At 46.1% G+C, this 24713-nt stretch overlaps 1 protein-coding gene across 2 annotated transcripts in view; it reads right to left on the reverse strand.

The window, feature by feature from the left end:
* Positions 1–24713, reverse strand: part of gbe1b (glucan (1,4-alpha-), branching enzyme 1b) — a 474062-nt gene that overhangs the window by 411824 nt on the left and 37525 nt on the right. For both annotated transcript variants that reach the window (XM_086007319.1, XM_086007318.1), the window contains exon 2: positions 15782–15951. In XM_086007319.1, the coding sequence (XP_085863445.1) occupies positions 15782–15951 (170 nt within the window). The remainder of the gene's footprint in view (positions 1–15781; positions 15952–24713) is intronic.

Below are 24713 nucleotides of genomic sequence, written 5' to 3' on the forward strand. Positions count from 1 at the left end.
GGGAACTTGGAGGTGGTGGTGTTCCCACGCGCCTGCTGCCCTTGTCCTTCTAGGTGGAAGAGGTCGCGGGTTTGGGAGGTGCTGCTGAAGAAGCCTTGGCGAGTTGCTGCAGTGCATCTTGTAGATGGTACACACTGCAGCCACGGTGCGCCGGTGGTGGAGGGAGTGAATGTTTGTGGTGGTGGATGGGGTGCCAATCAAGCGGGCTGCTTTGTCCTGGATGGTGTTGAGTTTCTTGAGTGTTGTTGGAGCTGCACTCACCCAGGCAAGTGGAGAGTATTCCATCAGACTACCTGTGAAGCTGCTATTAAAAGAGACAAAGGATGGCTCTAGATGAAGTGTGAAATGCGCTAGCAGAATGAAGACAGCGGCCATGTGGGAGAGAGAAAAAGGAAAAGGCACAAACCAAAGGTGTGGATAAAAAATATATAAAAATATAATAGGGGCCGAGGTTATGATCTGAAATTGTTGAACTAGATATTGAGTCCAGAAGGCTGTAAAGTGCCTAATCTTTTGTCTCTTTACCTGTCCTATTACCATCTCGTCTCACCTTGAATATCTCCATGTCCCTTCACCCCCCAGACCTTCCCTTTTGTTCTTTCATCCCCTCCCCCATTTCCCAGCCCCCAAACTGGCCTCTAAATCTGTTTCATTTCCTGCTTTTTTTCCTCAGATCTGAAGAAGGGTTTCGACCTGAAACGTCAACTGTTTCTCTCTCCACGGATGTTGCCTGGCCTGCTGAGTTTTTCCAGCGTTTTCTGTTGTTATTTCGGATTTCCAGCATCCGCAGTATTTTGCTACCGTATTAAAGACGACAAGTTTTGTTTGCCTACTCTGCTATTTAACACTGATTAGTCATTAACTAGATCCTTCAATCAATATTTGTCCTGTTGCCTCTTTCCGTCCTCAGAGGATAACAGCAGCAGTTATAAACAAAGGTAATCTAGTTTTATCAAAACCCACAGAATCGTCCCACAGCTCCCCCACTGAGAAGCACTTTATCACAGGTATAGAAGCAGCAGAAACCGCCCCCTCTGATCCTGCTGTATGATTCGAAGCATTGCGAGGTCAGCTACATTGTACTTCATTGGCTGTAAACAACAACAACTTGCATTTATATAGCACCTTTAATGTAGTAAAGCGTCCCAAGGCGCTTCACAGGAGCGATAAACAAAATTTAACACTGAGCCACATAAGGAGATATTAGAGCAGGTCAAAAAGCTGGGTTTTAAGGAGCATCTTAAAGGAGGTAGGGAGAGGTTTAGGGAGGGAATGCCAGAGCTTAGGGCCCAGGCAGCTGAAGGCACGGCCGCCAACGGTGGGATGATGGAAATCGGGGCTGTGCAAGAGGCCGGATTGGGAGGCACACAGAGATCGCGGGGGGTTGGAGGGCTGGAGGAGGTTACACAGATAGGGAGGGGCGAGGCCATGGAGGGATTTGAACACGAGGATGGGAATTTTAAAATTGAAGCGTTGCTTAACTGGGAGCCAATGTAGGTCAGCGAGCACAGGGGGTGATGGGTGAACGGGACTCGGCGAGAGTTAGGACACGGGACAGTGAGCACAGGGGTGATGGGTGAACAGGACATGGTGCGAGTTAGGACACGGGCAACAGAGTTTTGGATGAGCTCAAGTTTACGGAGGGTGGAAGTTGGGAGGCCGGGCAGGAGTGCGTTGGAATAGTCAAGTCTAGAGGTAACAAAGGCGTGGATGAGGGTTTCTGCAGCAGATGAGCTGAAGCAAGGGCTGCGTCGGGCGATGCTACGGAGGTGGAAATAGGCAGTGTTGGTGATTGCGCGGATATGGGGTTGGAAGCTCATCTCAGAGTCAAATACTACACCAAGGTTGCGAACAGTCTAGTACAGCCTCAGACAGTTGCCAGGGAGTGGGATAGAGCCGGTGGCTAGGGAACGGAGTTTGTGGCAGGGACCGAAGACCAATATTTTGTTGGAGGAAATTTCTGCTCATCCAGAACTGGATGTTGGACAAGCAGTCTGACAATTTAGACAGCGAAGGGGTCGAGAGAAGTGGTGATAAGGTAGAGCTGGGTGCCGTCAGTGTATGTCGCCAAGGGGCAGCATGTAGATGTGAAATAGGAGGGGACCAAGGCTAGATCCTTGGGGGACCCCAGAGGTAACTTTGGGATATCCCGAGGTCATGAAAGGTGGTATATAAATGCCAGTTCTTTCTTTCTTTACGAAGTGGGTTAGAAGTCGGATGCATCCCCTGCTATGTTCCAACAAAATGCTTGAACTCCAATTCAGTGTAACAGTTCTATTTTCCACAACCGCCCATTGTTTTGAGTTAGACTGCCAATTTAGTGTCAGCTGATGCTGAATCAATAGTTTGTGCTTAATGACGCGCAGTTAGAATCATAGAAGAATACAGCATAGGAGGCCATTCGGCCCATCGTGCCTGTGCCGACTCTTTGAAAGAGCTCTCCAATTAGTCCCACTCATCTGAAAGACAGCCCCTCTGGTGACATCGCACTCCCTCAGCATAGAAGAACAGGAGGCGGCCATTCAACCCCTTGAGCCTGTTCTGCCATTGAATTATATCATGGCTGATCTGCATCTCTGCTCCATATCCCTTGATACCGTTATTATAGAATCTCGCAGCACAGAAGGAGGCCATTCGGCCCATTGTGCCTGTGCCGGCTCTTTGAACGAGCTGTCCAATTAATCCCACTCCCCTGCTCTTTCCCCACAGCCCTGAAAATATTTCCTTTTCAAGTATTTACCCAAATCCCTTTTGAAAGTTATTATTGAATCTGCTTCCACCGCCCTTTCAGGTAGCGCATTCCAGATCACAACAACTCACTGTATTAAAAAATTCTCATCTCCCCCTCTGGTTCTTTTGCCAATTACCTTAAATCTGTGTCCTCTGGTCACCGACCCTCCTGCCACTGGAAACAGTTTCTCCTTATTTACTTTATCAAAATCATTGATCATTTTGAACACCTCTATTAAATCTCCCCAAAACCTTCTCTGTTCTAAGGAGAACCACCCCAGCTTTTTCTAGATTCTCCACATAACTGGAGTCCCTGATACCATTCGAATAAATCTCCTCTGCACCCTCTCCAAGACCTTGACATCCTTCCTAAAAAAGAACAGAGGAGACAGAGGGGAGATTTAATGGAGGTGTATAAAATTATGAGGAGCCTCAATAGAGTGGATAGGAAGGATCTATTTCCCTTAGTGGAGAGGTCAATAACCAGGGGGCATAGATTTAAAGTAATTGGTAGAAGGATTAGAGGGGAGTTGAGGAGAACTTTTTTCACCCAGAGGGTGGTGGGGGTCTGGAACTCACTGCCTGAAAGGGTGGGAGAGGCAGAAACCCTCATCACATTTAAAAAGTACTTGGATATGCACTTGAAGTGTCGTAACCGACAGGACTACGGACCAAGAGCTGGAAAGTGGGATTAGGCTGGAGAGCTCTTTGTCGGCCGGCACAGACACAATGGGCCGAATGGCCTCCTTCTGTGCCTTAAATTTCTATGATTCTATGAATGTGGTTCCCAGAATTAGGTACAATACTCCTGCTGAGGCCGAACCAGTGAGTTATAAAAGTTACTAGAAACAGCACTGACACAAGTTGGATATCAACGCCACTCCATCTTTTCAAACTGGCAATGAAAAATTGACACGGAAAAAAGAAAATCTATTTGTAAACCTAGTAAGAAGATAAGTTGGTGGTAGCACGTTAAGTGTTAAATTTACACAACTGGGGGAACCGATACTCCTCCAACTCTTCAGGCACTGTTCACAAATTAAATTAGAAAGGCACCTCAAGTGTCTGGTTCGCTTCCAAAAGAACTGAATGAAAAGCAACAGAAAGTGAAAGATAATGAATCCCAACTAATGAAGTACTCCAATTCCCAGGGTGGGATTTTTTTTTTGACATGATCAGCAATCTTATCTAAAAAATCCCTCAGGGGGGCTTTCTGCTGCTGCTGCTTAGATCAGGAGAATCAGCAGATTGAACATGCAAATTCAGCATGATTCAATCAGGACATCAGGGGTTTGGTGCAAATGAGGTGTTTTGTTGAAGATGACGCTGCTTTCAATAGGACCGAAGCCCAACAAGGACAGAGGCTTGGGTTCAAATACCAGGGTGACATCCAATCATAGGGAGAGGTCACAGAAGAGACTTATCCGAGATGTACCAGGGATGCGAGGCTGCAGTTGTGAGGAGACACTGGAGCGTGATTCCTTAGGATTTAAGAGCAGATTTAGGTGTTCAAACTGTGAAGAATTTTGATGAAGAAAAATCAGGAAGATCTATTTCTGCCAGTCAGTAAAGTTGGTAAGTAGAGGGCAAAAAAGGGAAAGATTAGGAGAATGTTTTAATGCAGGTTAATTCGGAAGGAGGAGGGGCAGCAGGATGGACCTTTAGAGAGGAGATACCAGGTGCACAGAGGATTGGGAGAGGCAAACAGCATTAAAATAGGTCAGAAATAGGAGGGATCAGACAGGGGAAATGTGAGGCAGACTGGGATGGGTTTAGAGTGCATGTGTGTAAATGCCCAGAGTGGTCACTAAGGTTGGTGAGCTGCTGCCACATGGGATTATGATATAGTGACAATAACGGAGACCTGGCTCAAATAAGGGGAGGAATGGGCATTACATATTCCTGGCTACAATTTATTCAGGAAAGATATGGAAGGAAAAAAAGGAGGGGGTGGCAGTATTGATCAGATCGTGTTACAGCACTAGAATGGGATGATGTACTTGAGGGCTCAAAAACAGAATGTATTTGGTTAGAATTAAGGAACAGAGGAGCTATTACGCTGCTGGGTGTACACTATAGTCCACCAAATAGTGGAAAGGAGATAGAAGCAAACTTGCAGGCAAATTGTAGAAAGATGCAAGAACTATCGAGTAGTGATAACGGGGGACTTCAATTATCCTAATATAGACTGGGAAAATAACAGTGTAAAGGGCAAAGGCAGGGAGGAATTCCTAAAATATGTACAAGAGAACTTTCTTGATCAGTGTGCTTCCAGCCCAACGAGGAAGGAAGCAGTGCTGGATCTAATTCTGGGGAATGAAGTGGGGCAAGTAGAGCATGTTTCAGTGGGAGAGCATTTGGGGAACAGTGATCATAATATCAGGTTTAGAGTAGTTATGAAAAAAGACAAGGAAAAATCAAATGTGAAAATACACAACTGGAGGAGGGCTAATTTCAGTGATTTGAAAAGGGATCTGGCCCAGGTGAACTGGAATCAAAGATTGGCAGGTTAAACAGTAAATGAGCAATGGGAGACCTTCAAAGAGGAGATAGTTCAGGTACAGACTAGACACCTCCCACAGGGGAGAGGAAAGGCATGCAAAGCTAGAGCTCCCAGGATGACTAATGAGAGAGATTAAAATTAAACAGAAAAAGGAGGCTTATGATAAATGTCAGGTTCATAATTCAGAATAAAACCAAACTGAATACAAAAAGTACAGGGGAGAACTGAAAAAGGAAATAAGAGGGTCAAAGAGATTGTATAAGAATAAAATAGCAGGTAACTTAAAGGGAACCCAAAAGTCTTTTATAAACATATAAATAGTAAAAGGGTCGTCAAAGAAATGGCGAGGCCAATTAGGGACCAAAAAGGAGATCTTATGGAGGCAGAGGGCATGGCTGAGGTACTAAATAACTTTGCATCTGTCCACTAAAGAGGAGGGTGCCAATGTCACAGTAAAGGAGGAGGCAGCAGCGATATTGGAGGGTAAAACTAGATAAAGAGGTACTTAAAAAGTTGGCAATCCTCAAAGCAGAAAAGTCACCCTGTCCGGTTCGGATGCATCCTAGGACGCGGAGGGAAGGGTGGAAATTGTGAAGGCTCTGGCCACAATTTTCCAATTCTCCTTAGATATGGGAGCAGTACCAGAGGACTGGAGGATTACAAATGTTAAAAAAGGGGAGAGAGATAAACGCAGCAACTACAGGCCAATCAGCCTAATGTTAGTGGTGAGGAAACATTTAGAGACATTAATCTGGAACAATATTAATTGGCACTTGGAAAAATATGGGTTAATAAATGAAAGCCAGCACGGATTTATTAAAAGAAAATCGCAATGAAGTAACGGAGAGGGGGAGAAGAGTAGTGCGGTTGATGGTGTGTACATGGATTTTCAAAAGGTGTTTGATAAAGAACCACATAATAGACTTGTAAACAAAATTGAAGCCCAACAAATTAAAGGGACAGTGGCTGTGTGGATACAAAATTGGCTAAGGGACAGAAAGCAGAGAGTAGTGGTGAAAGGTTGTTTTTCAGACTGGAGGGAAGTACAGGAAACTTTGTGCTATCCGGCAATCTGGAGCCACCGGAAAAAATCAGCCGTTTTTTATTCTTTGTTTGTTTTTTTTGCTTTGTTTGAACAGTCAAGCTGTGCAAGGTCTGTAGCTATAGCAACAGCTTCAGCTACAGAGCTTGCAGGCCACACCCGAGTGTTTAGAAGCTGTTGCTAAGCAACAGTGTTTGTTGTCAAATACGGAGATAAGAATCTTCATATCTCTCAACATTAACTCTGGAGAGTACGGCAGTTTTGAGGCAACGGCAGCAGCTCGATCCCGTGGGTGCCGGATAGCACAAAGTTTCCTGTATGCAGTGGTGTCGGGACCACTGCTCTTTTTGATATATATTAATGACCTGGAATTGGGTATACAGGGCATAATTTCAAAGTTTGCAGATAACACAAAACTCAGCAAAGTAGTAAACAGTGAGGAGGATAGTAACAGGCTTCAAGAGGACATAGATTCATGAAACGGACAGACACACGGCAGACGAAATTTAACACTGGGAAGAATGAAGTGATACATTTTGGTACAAAGAATGAGGAGAGGCAATATAAACTAAATGGTACAGTTTTAAAGGGGGGTGCAGAAACAGAGAGACCGGTGTAGGGTTGCAAAATTCTGGGAATTTTTAAAAGAGGAAACTTTCCATGGGAATTTTCGGGAATTGAGTTTTTTTGCACACTGATGGTTTTTGTCTCTGACCCTTATATTATCTTTGTCGTCAAAATAGACATACTGTTCCATACAAATAAAAACAGGCTTTCAAAACTTTATTTAGGTTATAATTTTGAACTTTATTGAACCCCCACAAAAAAGACCCATCTAAAATAAAATAAAAAGAGCGTCTGCTTATTTAGCCTGTAATTTGTCCCTTTGAGTCTTCTACTCATGAGTCTTCTGAGTCTTCTACTCCTCATTGCTCCTCCTGATTCTCTGACTCTGGCTCTGACGTGTCCATTTCCTCCTCTGTGGCAGTGTCTAGCTGTGTGGTGGACACTTCTGTATCTGGCTCAATAAGTTGTAGGTTCGCCCGGATAGCCACCAGTTTCTCCACTCTCGTTAGTCAGCCTGTTACGCACCTTTGTATGCGTATTCCCAAAAAGTGACCAGTTTCGTTCAGAGGCCGCTGATGAAGGTGGGATTTGGAGTATCACCGATGCAATAGGTGACAGGGCCTCAGATGCACAAAGTCCCTTCCACCAGGTATGTGCACTGATATGCTTGCATGATTCCCATATCCCATCCCCATTCCAAAGACCTTGCTTGGTAGAGAACTTTGCCAGACTTCCCAGAACTTTGCCCACATCCAGATTGAGATGGTGTGAGAGGGTAGAAATCACACTAAGCGCTGTTGATCTGTTCTCCAGAAAGTATTGGTCTCCCAAGATGCTTTGGGTCCAGCATGTATGCTGCAGCATGAATCGGCTTGACACAAAATTCTTGACGCGTCTGTATGAATTGAACAATTGCCTTCTCCTCTGCTTTGAGCAGCAGGGATGTGGGTAGGGCAAAGCGGATTTGTTCTTTTAAAAATCAGTAAAAAGCCTGAGAACATCCGACAAGACAGCGTCATCTCCTTCAATCTGAGCAATTGCAGATGTTACTGGTGAGAGTAGTTTAAGACTGCTAACCACTCTCTCCCAAAACACATCATCCAGCAGTATTTTCTCGATGGTGGTTTCCATATCCCCAGACTGGGATATTGCCATTTCTTGCAGCGACTCCTTACCCTCCAGAAGGCTGTTGTACATTATGACAACACCACCCCATCTAGTGTTGTTGGGCAGCTTCAGTGTGGTGTTCTTGTTCTTTGTCATTTGCTTGGAGTTGTAGGTTGCTGCAACTACCTACCTGTTTTCCCCTGACATACTTAACAACTTGCTTGGCTCTCTTGTACAGTGCTTCCATGGTTCTCAAGCCCATGATGTCCTTGAGGAGCAGGTTAAGCCCATGAGCTGCGCACCCAATAGACGTAATATGAGGGTAGGCCTCCTCCACTTGAGCCCAAGCAGCCTTCATATTCGCAGCATTGTCAGTAACTACTGCAAAGACCTTTTGTGATCCAAAATCGTTGATGACCACTTTCAGCTCATCAGCAATGTATGTGCCTGTGTGTCTGTTGTCCTTCGTGTCTGTGCTCTTGAAGAACACTGGGAGAGGAGTGGAGACGATGTAATTTATGATGCCCTCCCCTCGTACATTTGACCACCCATCTGAGATAACTGCAACAGTCTGCCATCGCTATCGTTTCTTTGAGCTTTCCTTGGACTCTGTTATACTCAGCCTCCAGCAAATAAGTAGACAAAGCATGTCTGGTGGGAAGACAGTATGCAGGGCAAATAACATTGAAAAATCTCTTCCAGTATACATTGGCTGTGAGCATGAGGGGTGAGCCTGTTGCATATACAGCTCGAGCAAGGCACTCATCTGCATTCTTCTGGCTATGGTTATCCATTGTATCAAAGAACCTTCCAAGTGGGCCAGGAGTTGCTGATGATAAGGAGCCTGATGCTGAATGAGAACCATCATCTTCTTGAATGGAAGCAGAGGAACTCTGGGCTGACTGCTGTGAGCTTTGAGTGAAGTTGTTGCATTTGGATAAATGCTGCTGCATCTTTGTGGCATTCTTTACATATGGCTTTCTACAGTGTTTGCACATGTACACAGTCTTTCCATCTTTAATGCCTGGGGTAAAATGCTTCCACACATCCGACGGTAAACGTGGCATTGTTCTATGCAGAGAAATAAAGGGCATTCATCTCTGTGTCGAACTGCGGTCGATCAGCATGATTGCAACAGGGCGAGTACATTTTTGCTGATGCTCCATGTGATGGAAGCATGACCTGTACACACACGACGCTACATCACCAATAGTGTATTATTTTGTATATTTTAAATTGAAGGACAACAGAGTTCAACAAGCAACTGGTTTTTTGGTATAAAGTCTGATTTACTTACTGCATCATCACAACATCAGCAGAAAACAAAATGACTTCCCTCAGGACCCCTAACCTGGATCTTAAAAAAACTATAGCAGTCTTACAGATGCCTGCAGGCCAATCACAATTCGATATGCAAATATTACAAATAGAGGGAGCTAATCGCTCATCCATTCATCCAACCAATCAGGACACATTTGTTCACAGTCACACACAAAACTTGTAATTATTAAAACAAGCCAAGTAAGAAGATAAACATATATTGATTAAGAAATTCCTTAATAATTAAGATTCCATCTCTGTTAGTAATTTTAAGAGAGGACCTGTGGGAAAAAAAGAAATACAAAAAAAACAATATTATGCTAGCATGTGCTTTTTTGGGCAAAATTCCCAAAATTCCCAAGCTAAACTTCCCGTGGAAAATTTCTGGAAATTTACCGGAAACTTTCCACCCTTTTGCAACCCTAGACCTGTGGGTGTTTGTACACAAATCTTTGAAGGTGGCTGGACAAGTTGAGATGGCAGTTAAAAAACATATGGGATCCTTGGTTTATTAATAGAGTACAAAAGCAAGGAAGTTATGCTAAATCTTTATAAAACACTGGTTAGGCCAAAGCTGGAGTATTGTGTTCAATTCTGGGCACCACACTTCAGGAATGATGTCAAGGCCTTGGAGAATGGTACCAGGGATGAAAGACTTCAGTTGCATGAAGAGTCTCAGCAGGACAACTGGTGTTGTTCTCCTTACAGCAGAGAAAGTTAAGGGGAGATTTGATAGAGGTGTTCAAAATTGCAGGGCTGTGGGAAACGAGCAAGGAAGTGGGGCTATTTGGACAGCTCTTTCAAAGAGTCAGTACAGACACGATGGGCAGAATGGCCTCCTTCTGTGCTGTGATTTTCTATGATGATGGTGTGGAAGGAGCTGAATGAACAAGTGCTGCATCCACTGCTGTGAAAGACAACTGGGAGACATATCGTACCTCTCTCTCTCTCCGTCCCCCCTTCGTTTTGTTTCTTCTCTCTCTCTCCAACACTGCTAAATGCTTGCTCATTTTCTATTTTCACATGAAGGGCAATATCACAAACATGAATATTCTAGTAACGATGCTGACTGACCTGCTGTAGATTTCTAACGATTTTTGCTTTTGTTAATAGATTTGCTGTTAGTAAAGATTTAGAGGTCACAAGAGTTCAAATGAAAATCAAGGAAAAAAATGGGCAAACTTTGGGCATCCACCTAATAAAATAGCTGCATTTAAGGTGCAGACATATAAATTGACAGAATTGATGTAAATAAGGAGAAACTGTTCCCAGGGGCAGAAGGGTCGGTAACCAGAGGGCACAGATTTAAAGTGTTTAGCAAAAGAACCAGAGGCGACATGAGGAAAGAAAATGTACGCAGCGAGTTGTTGTGATCTGGAACGCGCTGCCTGAAAGGGCGGTGGGAGCAGATTCAATAGTGACTTTCAAAAGGAAATTGAAAAGCAAACATTTACAGGGCTATGGGGAAAAGAGAGTGGGACTAATTGGATAGCTCTTTCAGAGAGCTAGCATAGACATGATGGGCCAAATAGCCTCCTTCTGCACTATATCATTCTAGGACTGTAGGTTTTTAGGATCTGGAATGCCTTATCAGAAACAGTGTTGGAAACCGAATTCAGGACAGCTTTTAAAGGAGAAATGGATAAAAAATTTGGGGGGGGGGGAAGAAATGTAAAATTGTATGGGGGGAAAAGGGTTTAAATGGATCGCTATCTCCTGCAAAATGCCTCCTTCTGTGCTGTAAGATTCTATTGGGACAACAGCCAGATACAGAGCCACCAGCTATGTCGACTGAGAGAATCTTACTCTGTTGCGATGTGTGACATAGCTGGTTGATTGGGATACATTCTCAGAGGAATAATAATCTTCGCCCTGAACATTCTGGGATGAGGCAAAACCTCCCTCCCCAAGAGCCACATTCCACTTTGACCAAGTCGGGCCTACAGAGGAAATAATTTCGCCACACGGGCTCGAGGACTTCATGCAATTCACGGAGTTTGGCACAGGGAGACAAAATGGTTTATCAACAAGGGGCATGATCACATGTCGCTACCAATTTGTTAATATTACCAAGATCATTATTATAGCACAAAGTTCACTGTGCAAGAGCTATCGAATCGTAGAATCTTACAGCACAGGAGGAGGCCATTCGGCCCATCGTGCCTGTGCCGGCTCTTTGAACGAGCTCTCCAATTAGTCCCGCTCCCCCTGCTCTTTCCCCACAGCCCTGCAAATGTTTCCTTTTCAAGTATTTATCCAATTCCCTTTTGAAAGTCACTATTGAATCTGCTTCCATCGCCCTTTCAGGCAGCGCATTCCAGATCACAACAACTCGCTGCGTCAAAAAAAATGTTCTTTTGCCAATCACGTTAAATCTGTGCCCTCTGGTTACCGACCCTCCTGCCACTGGAAACAGTTTCTTATTATTTATTCTATCAAAACCAACCATTCATTATTTATAGCACTTCTATCAAATCTCCTCTTAACCTCGCTCCATATAACTGAAGGCCTGGACTTCCTTCCTAAAGTGCGGTGCCCAGGATTGGACACAATCCTCCAGTTGAGGCATAACCAGTGATTTAGAAAGGTTCGGCATAACTTCCTTGCTTTTGTACTCTATGCCTCTATTTATAAAGCCCAGGATCCCGTATGCTTTTCAAACAGCCTTCTCAACCTGCCCTGCCACCTGACAATACCACCTATTGCAACAGACACAATTTTTCCTCGGTTCCAAGATTGAGACGATCTGCTTGCTGACCCAACCTCCCTTTCTTCCTCCATGCCCAACCACGCTCCAATGTTGACCTATTACCGTCTTCCCTTCCCCAGCTCCCTGTAAAGTAATTTCCTCCATAAAACCCACCTCTGCTCCCTCAACCAACCCCAACCCACTCAGCTACCTTTCCTTGCTCCAAAGTCTTTCGGCACTGTGAATGGCTCTCTCACATGCCCTGTTCCTGTTCCCTTCAAGCCATCGTCAGCCATTCTCATCCGCTTCATATTACATTCAATTACACAGAATGTACAGCACAGAAACAGGCCATTCGGCTCAACTGGTCCGTGCCGGTGTTTATGCTCCACACGAGCCTCCTCCCACCCTATCAGCCTAACCTCTATTCTTTTCTCCCTCATGTTTTTATTCAGCTTCTCTGAGTCTACCCTATCAAACCCTTTCACAATCTTAAAGATGTCCATCGGGTCTTGTTAGATCCGTGATTCTGAGAGTATGATGTTTTTCAATAACAACACAGATGCTGTAACTTAACAATCAACAGGTATTTACTGGAGTAGGGTAGTCTCAAGACTGGGGTACAGAGGCATGCTCAAGGCTTATATACAGGTGTGGTCACTGCCGGTACTACAGTATACAGGAGCTGTAAAAGTAGTTCTCTCTTAAAGGTACATACACTACAGGTCTCTCCTCTCTAGAGAAAAGAGCCCAGCCTGTTCAACCTATCCTGATAGTTGTAGCCTCTTAGTTCTGGTATCATCCTATTGAATCTTTGTTGCACTCTCTCCAGGGCTTCCGTATCTTTTTTTTGCAATATGGAGACCTTCCTGACCTTCACTGGCACTCTTGTCACTCAGTGCATCAACTTCAAAATCCTGGTCTTCAAGTCCCACTCCAGCACATCTCTGCAACCTTCTCTGGTCTGACATCCCTGCTTACACCCTTCCAATTCTGCTGTACTCCCCATCAAACATACATCCTTCAGCTACTCTGCCCCACAATCTGGAAATCTCTCTTTGGGAACCCCTCCTCCCTGCTGCGTCTCTCTCACACCTCAGAAAGTGTCCTTAAAACCAAGCTCGTTGCCTGCACCTTCCACCCTAATTCCCTTCCTGTGGCGGTCTGAGGCTCAACTGGGAAGCACTCTGGGATGTTTTGCTATGTTAACGGTGCTCTATAAATGCAAGCTGAGGTATTTGTACGTAAACACGGTTAAAACGATTGTTCCAATGTAAACAGAGAAAGAGTCCCAATGAGGAAAGAGTCTTACAACAAGAAAATCTAATCAAACAATAGATCAGATGGGAATGGAGAGGGGGAGGGCTTTACTGTCTCCTGTAGCCTAGCATCAATACTGAAATACAGCAGGCAAATCAGACTGGCCGTAACCTTTACATCCACTTACCAGCAGGAGATAAGCGGCAGCCCAGGCATTGACTGCTCTGAGGTGTCTGAAGGCGAGAGGTATGGAGAAGGGAGTTGAAGCTGGCCGCAAGTTCTTTTATAGGAATATAACAGTGGGAAGTATTTTGCAATGATGGAGTAGGGGGTTGATAGATCCAACTCATGTAATCAAGTGTTCAGTAGAATGAGATATTCCACCAGTGCTATTCATCAAATTCAGATCAGTTCTTCAACAGATTAAAATCAACACAAGTCAAGGCAAATAACCCCCCCCCCCCTCACAGATTTACATTATTAAATGAATGCAGGCCAGCAGTGCACATCATCACTTGCATTAGCGCAGGTCAGGTACCTTGAATCTGCTCGCTGAGGTGATAAATTGGAATAATTTCAACTAACATCTGATGAGGGGTCAGGACTTCCTGCAGGCAGCATTATATCGGAATATGCAACGTTCCTACTTGAGCAACAACAACTTGCATTTATATAGCACCTTTAACGTAGTGAAACATCCAAAGGCGCTGCACAGGAGTGTAATCACGCAGAAAATGGACACCGAGCTAAAGAGGTTGACATTAGGACAGGTGGCCAAAAGCTTGGTCAAAGAGGTCGGTTTTAAGGAGCATCTTAAAGGAGGAGAGAGAGAGGTGGGGAGGTTTAGGGAGGGAATTCCAGAGCTAAGGACCCAGGCAGCTGAAGGCACGGCCACCAATGGCGGAACGATGGAAATCGGGGGATGCGCAAGCGGCCAGAATTGGAGGAACACAGATCTCGAGGGGTTGTAGAGCTGGAGGAGGTTACAGAGATAGGAAGGGGCGAGGCCATGGAGGGATCTGAAAACAAGGATGAAAATTTTTAAATCAAGGCGTTATGGGAGCCAATGTAGGCCAGCGAGCACAGAGGGTGATGAGCAAATGGGACTTGGTGCGAGTTAGGAAACGGGCAGCAGTTTTGCATGAGCTCAAGTTTATGGATGGTGGAAGAGAGGAACGATTAAGTAATTGCACTCGCTGCCACATACCCATCTACAAGTGCCTAAACCAATAGTCTGAATGTTGTCCCCTTAGTTAGGTATCAAGTAAACAGTTTTGCCGTAAATGATCTCCAGCTCAAAGAGCAAAACACCTCCAATCTATCAGCAGTTCTGTAATTAAAAACAACATTTTCATCGTCATATGGGCCATGCCAGATGGACCAGCGGGTCTTTTCCTGTCCGTCACTTTTGTATGCTCGTATATATCCAAGGAAATCAGTCGTAGAAATACATCGAAGTTACAACTTGGAAACAGGCCATTCGGCCCAGCCAATCTGTGTCGGCATTTACCCTGCACACGAGCCAATTGTCCTAATCACGTTCGCCCAGCCTGCTCCCAAATCCCTTTATCCTTTTCCTTCATCCCCCTCTCCAATCTAATCTGGAATGTTGACAGTTTCTGCCTCAAGCACTACCCTGGGAGTGAATCCCACAGCCTCACAACTCTCCGTGTGAAGAGGTTTCTCCTGCTCTCCATTCTAAATCTCCTACATTTAATCTTGTATCTCTGGCCCCTTGTTCGAGACCCCTTGACTACTGGAAACGGTCTGCTTCTGTCCACCCTGTCCCACCCTTTCGTAGTTTTTAACACGATCATATGGCCCCTGTAATCTGCGTTGTTCTACCGAAAAAAGACCCAATTTTTTCCACATCTTCCTTCGTATTTGTCTTTCCTCATACCGAACAGCATCCGAGCAAATCTGCGTTGTACCCTCTCTAAAGCCTCAATATTCTTTCTATAGCCCAATACTGCACACAGTACTCGGAGGTCTCAAGGTTTTATATTGGCTCATCATTACCTCTTGGCTTTTACATTCTATACCTCGTTATGAAACCTAGAATCCCACTTCCTTTTTTTTGTAAAAACAGCGCCATCAACCCGAGGTGCTGCCCTTAACGTCCTAAATCCCTCTTCCACAGCAATGAGCCTACTTCACTTCAACGTTAAATTACTGCTTCTTTTTAATAAACAGAAACAGTCATAGGAACAGGCCATTCAGCACCCGCCCCCCCCCCCCCCCCGCCCCACCCTGCTCCGACTTTCAATAAGATCACGGTTGATCGGTATCTCAACTCCAACTGTCCGCCTTTGCACCACATCCAATCACGTCCCACTTACCGATAATGAATTTCATTTGCCACGAACAAAGCAAATATACCAACTGTGCATAAAGACTTCTGTACCTAAGAAGCCGCACGTCCATCGAGGAAGAATACGGAGTATTTCCAGCAGCTTCTGTTTATCTCTCAGATTTCCAGCATCCACAGTATTTTGCCTTTTGTAAGAATATTGCATCATTCTGATCAACTAATATCAGGTTTGCATGGAGAGTCAATACTTACTGAATTCTCCAACGAGAGACACAGATTCTGCCCCTGGGGCCCATTCCTTGCAATAAATTCCACCGTCAGCCTGTTGGTTGATACCAAAGGATTCGTAGCCACGAGAAAACTTGTCGAGATTTCCTTCATTCTCTTGGATATTTTTTGCCAAACTCATAAATTGAGTATACCTTTGGGATGGAGGGGGAAAGAAAAGGAAATAAAGTAAGACTTTGAGCAAATTATGGCAAAGGACAATAGATAGAATGGCACAGGATAATTAACGGGAGGTGAGGAGTCTTTTTTTTTTTAACCTGGAACGTTGCGGATGTCAGGTTTGGGCTCGTGATATCGTCATGGTTGAATAGCTCACCAACACTCAGGCGCCAGGCTTGCACATGAAGAATGGCAAAGTGCAGTGGGTTGGGTGAGTGAGGGGAGGCAATCAGTGCCTGGAAATTGTAACACTGAAAGGAATCAGTCCCTTCAAGAAAGGGAGAAAGGAGGAAAAAACCTTGGGGGAAAATACCTGCAACATAAAGGCAGGCCTGCACAAAAAGTTCCAGTCAATCATTCCAGTGACTCGGGGAACCCCCCTCCCCACCAAGTCGCCAACAAAATGATCACCAAAGGGATTTACTCTCTTGTGGTGAACGCACGTGCAGGACTGAAAACACATTACACCAGGCGCAGCTAACTTCGAGTGACAGCCACCAATGATGCTGAAACTCTCAACCCATGCTGCTGCAAAGCAACCGTTCTCACACACACACTGTCCTGCTTTTAATTTTTTTTTTGACAGATAGTGTTGCTTGGAGTACTCCAGATTCAATCTCGTCCCTCAGGACTCCATCCAACCTCCCCCACCCCTGGCTCACAGCACCAGTTCCGGTACAATGTGCTCTCCATCAGCAAAAAATTAATCAGAAAGAAGATTGATGGCAGCGCTGGCAAAATAAAGATTGAACGCTGGGATGGTGACTCACGGCAGGGAGTGCAATGCTAACGTGTGAAACTAAAATGAACCTGTTTGCACTCGGATACTCAGCTGCTGCCGTATTAAAGCCAAGTCCTGCCATCTCCCAAAGTCAGTCATTTTCTTACAATGTTCTTGCAATTTTTCTTGCAAGTGTCAGCCATGGCTCAGTGGGTAGCACTCTTGCCTCCGAATCAGATGGTCGTGGGTTCGAGCCCCACTCCAGAGGCCCAAGCTCAAAATCTCAGCTGGCACTCCAGTGCAGTGCTGAGGGAGCGCTGCACTGTCAGCGGCGCCGGCTTGGAGAGATCTTGCGGTCCACAAATTGGCTGCTGCTTTTGCCACATTACAACGGTGACTTCACTTCCAAAGTGCTTCATTGGCTGTATCGCACTTTGGGACATCCTGAGGTTGTGAACATGGGAACAAAAGAAATAGGAGAAGGTCGGTCACTCGGCCCTTCGAGCCTGCTCCACCGTTCAATGAGATCATGGCTGATCTTCTACCTCAACTCCACCTTCCTGCACTATCCCCATATCCCTCGATTCCCTTAGTGTCCAACAATCTATCGCTCTCTGCCTTGAATATACTCAACGACTGAGCCTCCACAGCCCTCTGGGGTAGAGAATTCCAAAGATTCACCGCCCTCTGAGTGAAGAAATTTCTCCTCATCTCAGTCCTAAATGGCCGACCCCTTATTCTGAGCCTGTGACCCCTGGTTCTAGACTCCCCAGCCAGGGGAAACACCCTCCCTGCATCAACCCTGTCAATCCCCTGAAAAATCTTGTGTGTTTCAATGAGATCAACTCTCATTCTTCTAAACTTTAGGGAATATAGGCCTGGTCTACACAAGCTCTCCTCATAGGACAATCCCCTCATCCGAGGAATCAGTCGAGTGAACCTTCGATGGACTCCCTTGGAGGCAAGTATATCCTTCTTTAGGTAAGGAGACCAAAACTGTACACAGTACTCCAGGTGTGGTCTCACCAGGGCCCTATATGATTATAGTAAGACTTCTTCACTCTTATAATCCAATTCCTTTGTAATAAAGGCTAACATACCATTTCCTTTCCTAATTACTTGAAAGGCGCTATAGAAATGTATGTCTTTCTTTTTGACACATACTGCTGTTTCAAACTTTAGATGCGAAGAATTTCTCAGCCATTCTGTGGCTCCTGTGTAGTTTGATTCTTGTGCACCCAGTTTGTGAGTACGTGTCCCCTCCGTACAATCAAAGCTGACAGTATAAACCGTATGTAGTATTAAAAGGGTATGGAAGCATTTCAGCTCCACTACTGGTGTTAAACAAGTGTAAAAACAGTGTCACACAAGTGTAATCAGACACAAATGGTCCTCCCAAACCCACGATCTCCACCAGCTAGAAGGACAAAGGCAACAGGCACATGGGAACACCACCACCTCCAAGTTCCCCTCTATGTCACGCAACATCCGATTTGGATATATATCGCCATTCCTTCATCGCTGGGTCAAAATCCTGGAATCCCTCCCGAACAGCACCGTGGGAGAACCTTCACCACACAGACTGCAGCGGTTCAAGGCGGCAACTCAACATCTTTTTCTCAAGGGGCAACTAGGGATGAGCAATAAATGCCAGCGACGCCCTTATACTCAGAATGAAGAAAATTAGACACCAGTGAACCATTCCCAGTGCCACCAAAGCCCAGGATCATCTCCAGTGGAGTTAAACCCACTCTCCCTCCTCAGTACTGCTAATTGCCAGATATCAAACTGCAACTGGTTCATCTTCCGCATCACCTTACTGTGTTTTCTCCGCTTTAAAAAATTATACGGGATAAAAATTAAATATAAAAAAATCACAAGGTTCACAGAATAATGGATCGAGTTCTGAAACTGAAACTCAGAATACCATTTAATAGGAACATTAGACCACCATTTAACCACTCGAGCCTGTTTCGCCATTCAGTTAGGTCATGGTTGATCTGTACCTCAACTCCATTTACCCACCTTTGCTCCATATCCCTTCATCCCTTACCCAACAAAAGTCTATCGCTCTCAGTCTTCAAAACTGCAACTGACCCCCAGCATTCACAGCGGTTTTGGGAGCGAGAGTTGCAGATTTCGATTACCCTTTGTGCGAAGAAGTGCTTACTCAATTCACTCCTGAACGGCCTGCCTCTAATTTCAAAATTCATGCAAGAGCTTTTAGATTTATAAACATTGAATTTGTCTTGTTCAGTAATTGCAATCAGTGGTTATAAAACAGCAAATCCTCTGACTGCAGAAAGCCTAGAGGCGTATAGAAAGTGCAGGGGTGAAATTAAAAAGGAAGTTAGGAGTGCAAAGAGAGGGCAGGAGAAATATTGGCAAGGAAAATCAAGGGAAACCCAAAGATGTTTTATAAATACTGTACATAAAGAGCAAGAGGATAACTAAGGAAAGAGTAGCGCCTATTAGAGACCAAAAAGGAAGCTTGTGTGCGGAGGCGGAAGACGTGGATATGGTTCTTAATGAATACTTTGCGTCTGTCTTCACAAAAGAGAGGGACAATGCAGACATTGTAGTTAAGGAGGAGGAGTGTGAAATATTAAGTGACATAAACATAGTGAGAGAGAAAATATTAAGGGGTTTAGCATCTTTGAAAGTAGATAAATCACCAGGCCCAGATGAAATGTATCCCAGGCTGTTAAGAGAAGTGAGGGAGGAAACAGCAGAGGCTCTGACCATCATTTTCCAATCCTCTCTGGCTGCAGTCGTGGTGCCAGAGACTGAAGGACGGCTAATGTTGTACCGATGCTTAAAAATGGTGAAAGGAACAGACCGAGTAATTACAGGCTAGTCAGCCTAACTTCAGTGGTGGGCAAATTTGGAAAAAAATTCTGAGGGTTGGTATTAATCGTCATTTAAAAAATCATGAATTCATCAAGGACAGTCAGCACAGATTTATTAAGGGAAGCTCGTGTCTAACTAACTTGATTGAATTTTTTGAGGAGGTAATGAGGAGGGTCGATGAGGGTTGCGCGTCTGATGTAGTCTACATGGATTTTGACAAGGTCCTACATGGCAGACTGGTCAGAAAAGTAAAAGCCCATGGAATCCAAGGGAAAGTGGCAAGTTGGATCCAAAATTGGCTCAGTGGCAGGAATCAAAGAGTAATGGTCAACAGGTGTTTTAGTGACTGGAAGGCTGTTTCCAGTGGGGTTCCGCAGGGCTCAGTATTGGGTACCTTGCTTTTTGTGGTATATGTCAATAATTTAGACTTACATGTAGGGGGCAGATGATACAAAAATTGGCCATGCGGTTGCTCGTGAGGAAGAAAGCTGCAGATTGTAGGAAGATATCAATGGACTGGTCAGGTGGGCAGACAAGTGGCAAATGGAATTCAGTCTGGAGAAGTGTAGTAATGTATTTGAGGAGGGCTAACAAGGCAAAGGCATACACAATAAATGGTAGGATTCTGAGAAATGTAGAGGAACAGAGGGACCTTGGAGTGCATGTCCACAAATCCCTGAAGGTAGCAGGATAGGTAGATAAAGTGGTTAAGAATAATCCTTTATTAGCCAAGGTATAGATTATAAGAGCAAGGAAGTTATGCTAGAACTGCATAAAACACGAGTTAGGCCACAGCTAGAGCACTGCGTACAGTTCTGGTCACATCATGACAGGAAAGATGCGCTTGCACTAGAAGGGGAACAGAGGAGATTTACAAGGGTGTTGCCAGGACTGGAGAATTTTAGCTACGAGAAAAGATTGGATAGTCTGGGAACAGAGGAGGATAAGGGGGAGACTTGATTGAGGTGTATAAAATTATGAGGGGCCTAGATAGAATGGATAGAAGGACCTATTTCCCTTAGCGGAGAGGTCAATAACCAGGGGGCATAGATTGAAAGTAATTGGTAGAAGGATTAGAGGGGAGTTGAGGAGAATTCTTTTCACCTAGAGGGTGGTGGGGGTCTGGAACTCACTGCCTGAAAGGGTGGTAGAGGCAGAAACCCTCATCACATTTAAAAAGTACTTGAAGTGCCGTAACCCACAGGGCTACGGACCAAGAGCGGGAAAGTGGGATTAGGCTGGAGAGCTCTTTTTCGGCCAGCACAGACTAGATGGGCCGAATAGCCTCCTACTATGCCGTAAACATCTATGATTCTATGACTCACTATGAGCAATGACACCAGACATCTGCTAGAACTACAGAAGACAGGATGGGCCAAATGGCCTCCTTCTGGGCAGTGTGATTCTGTGATTCTAAAGAAATACAAGAGTTAAAAGCCTGAGGCTACAGCAAAGTCCTGATGGTGAAGTACAGAAGTAAATTATACTTGAAGGGGAAACATTTACAGGGCCATGGGGAAAGAGCAGGGGGAGTGGGACTAATTGGAGAGCTCTTTCAAAGAGCCGGCACAGGCACGATGGGCCGAATGGCCTCCTTCTGCGCTGCATCATTCTATGTTTCTATGATATAGGGAGAAAGCTGGAAGAGATCGGAGAGTAACAGTAGATTCAACATAGACCACATCCAGTCATTGGTGAGAACAATTAACAGAATGCCGAGCGATATCCCTCCTCTGCACTGATCAGTGTGATTAGCAGCAGCCCTGGTGCTAAGTGCTGGTCGCTGTCGACTGCCAATAATTCAAAGCGGTGCTTTTGCTTTGAAAATAATTAAATTGTTCAGTAGTTTGAAATAAGCAACATAAATAACAGAAAAAGAGAGCTAAAAAAGGAATCAGATCATTTGAATTAAGAGTAGACTGCACTAATCAATATAAAAGTACACAAATACAACAAAATGCTGCAAACCAAAATTTATTTATTTTTCTCCATAAGCAAAGACCGAAGAATTCAATCGAAAATACACAATTACCCGAATTCCCAACAGAAAACCAACTGCAACAACTTGCATTTATATAGCGCCTTTAACATAGTAAAACGTCCCAAGGTGCTTCACAGGAGCGTAAATAGAAAATTGGCACCGAGTCAGAGAGAAATATCAGCACAGGTGACGAAAAGCTTGATCAAAGAGGTGGGTTTTAAGGAAGGTCTTAAAGGAGGAGAGGTAGAGAGGCACAGAGGGTTTCGGGAGGGAATTCCAGAGCTTAGGGTCCAGGCAGCTGAAGGCAAGGCCGTAGATGGCGGAGCGATGGAAATCAGGGATGCGCAAGAGGCCAGAATTGGAGGAGTGCAGCGATCTCAAAGGGTTGCAGGGCTGGAGGAGATTAGAGAGACAGGAGGGGGGGAGGGGGGCGGGGGGGCGAGGCCACGGATGATTTGAACATGAGAATTTAAAATTTGATGCGTTGGTGAACTGGGAGCCAATGTAGGTCAGCGAGGCATGGGGTGATGGGTGACGGGACTTGGTGCGAGTTAGGCTATGGGCAACCGAGTTCTGGATGAGCTTCAGGTTAGAACCACCCCCAACAGCGATGCAAAGGGCGATATACTGGTATATAAAAATCCCATCTCTGGTTAATATAACAATAAACTGTCATATCAGAAAAAGCAGGAAATTAATTTACTTCAACCACTGTTGTGTACTGTACATGATTAAAGTCCGACTACAAATCTGAAAGCCACATACAGCACAATTACAGGTGAAAATATTTTTGCAGCAATATTATTGCAGCAGTGGTGTAGCTTGCAGCTGAAGAAAATCTTTACAGTACTTAAGCAATAATGAAATAGCTAGAGTACAGCTATAATTGAAAAAAGCCAGTTTCAAGGACAAGCACATTACTGATCAATCTTTAAGGGTGCTTACTTAAACGGCAGAATTTTTTTAAATGCTGTTTAAACTCAAATAAAGATCGACTCCAGAACATGCCCGTGCACAAAGCACATTAGAGCAAGATGGCATGGATTTTAAAAGGTTGAACAAGTGACAGAAATGCAGTGGGTTGTGGTAATGTATGATGGGGAATTACACACAGCAGTGCTGTTAATGCGCTATTTAGAATATTGGTACCAATATATTATACCGGAAAATGAAAAACACATTTAACAACTTGGATTTATATTGCACTTTCAAACAGTAAACATCGCAGGCGCTTCACAGAATGAAGGCAGCACAAATGCAGGCAGTTAGGACCAGAAGCATCAGTACAATAAAAGCTTTTTAAAGGTGGGAGAAGCAGCAAATCGGAAATGTTGTGGGGCGGGGGGGGTAGGGACCAGCCTGCGGCGGGGTGGGGGGGGGGGGGGGGGGACCAGCCTGCGGCGGGGGGAGGGGAGACCAGCCTGCGGCGGGGCGGGGGGGGGGGGGGGGGGACCAGCCTGCGGCGGGGTGGGGGGGGGGGGGGGGGGGGACCAGCCTGCGGCGGGGCCGGTGGGGGGGGGGGGGGGAGGGACCAGCCTGCGGCGGGGTGGGGGGGGGGGGGGGGGGGACCAGCCTGCGGCGGGGCCGGTGGGGGGGGGGGGGGGAGGGACCAGCCTGCGGCGGGGTGGGGGGGGGGGGGGGACCAGCCTGCGGCGGGGTGGGGGGGGGGGGGGGAGGGACCAGCCTGCGGCGGGGTGGGGGGGGGGGGGAGGGACCAGCCTGCGGCGGGGTGGGGGGGGGGGGGGGGGACCAGCCTGCGGCGGGGTGGGGGGGGGGGGGGACCAGCCTGCGGCGGGGCGTGGGGGGGGACCAGCCTGCGGCGGGGCCGGTTGGGGGGGGGGGGGGGGGGGAAGACCAGCCTGCGGCGGGGTGGGGGGGGGGGGGGGGGAGGGACCAGCCTGCGGCGGGGTGGGGGGGGGGGGGGGAGGGACCAGCCTGCGGCGGGGTGGGGGGGGGGGGGGGGACCAGCCTGCGGCGGGGTGGGGGGGGGGGGGGGGGGACCAGCCTGCGGCGGGGCGTGGGGGGGGACCAGCCTGCGGCGGGGCCGGTTGGGGGGGGGGGGGGGGGGGGGGGGAAGACCAGCCTGCGGCGGGGCGAGGGGGATCCAGGGGCAGCGGGGCGGGGGGACCCGATCCTGGGGGAAGCGACTGGTACCAGGAGCTGCTCACAAGCAGCAAGGTGAGGAGCACCACTCATTGTGGAACATGCATGTGCATTACCCCAGACCTCCTGACCCTGGGTTTGGACACGCACCCTATTATGGTCACACCAAGGTTACAGACGCAACGTTTCAGCTCCATCTACTTACAGCACAGCAACACCATCACGGCAGATACTGAATCCTGGATATGAAGAGTTCTCACACGCAGCCACCAGGCAACTCCTACCAATTGTCATCCCAAGTCATGAAATACATGACCAGATAATCTGTTTGTGATGTTAGTTGTGGGATAAATACTGGCCATGACCCCAGGAAGAACTCCCGTGCTCGTCTTCGAATAGTGCCAAGGGATCTTTTACTTCACCTGAGTGGGCAGAAGGGGTCTCTGTTTAACATCTCACCCCAAAGACGGCACCTCCGACAGTGCAGCACTCCCTCACTGACCGCCAGCCTAAATTATGGGCTCAAGTCTCTGGAGTGGGACTTGAAACCACGACCTTCTGACTCCGAGGAGAGTGTGCTTCCAACTGGGCGACGGCTGACATAGTTAGTACAAGGTTATAAATGCATAATAATAGCATAAAAATAAAACAAGTTCAAGTAATGCGTTAATTAAGCTTCATAAAAAAACAATGGTCACAAATGGGAAGGATTTAAACTAGTTTGTCAGGGGGCTGGGAACCTAAGTGTGGGTCCAGAATGGAGAGAAACAAAGCTGGAAGTGCAAGTTAGAAACATAGTCAGCAAAACTAGTAGGGAGCAGGGACAAAGGCCAACAGTAAAGAGGGTCAAAGTGCAGAAAAATATTAAACAGGCAAAGTTGAAGGCACTTTATCTAAATGCACGTAGCACTCGCAACATGGATGAATTAATGGCACAAATAGAAGTACTGTAAATGGCTATGATGTAATTACCATTACAGAGACATGGTTGCAGGGTAACCAAAGCTGGGAACTGAATGTTCCAGGGTACTCAACATTTAGGAAGGACAGACAAAAAGGAAAAGGAGGCGGCGTAGCACTGT

This window comes from Somniosus microcephalus, chromosome 14 (assembly GCF_052327205.1).
Source record: "Somniosus microcephalus isolate GS21.2 chromosome 14, FLI_Smic_1.0, whole genome shotgun sequence".
In the NCBI taxonomy this organism is placed as follows: Eukaryota; Metazoa; Chordata; class Chondrichthyes; order Squaliformes; family Somniosidae; genus Somniosus; species Somniosus microcephalus.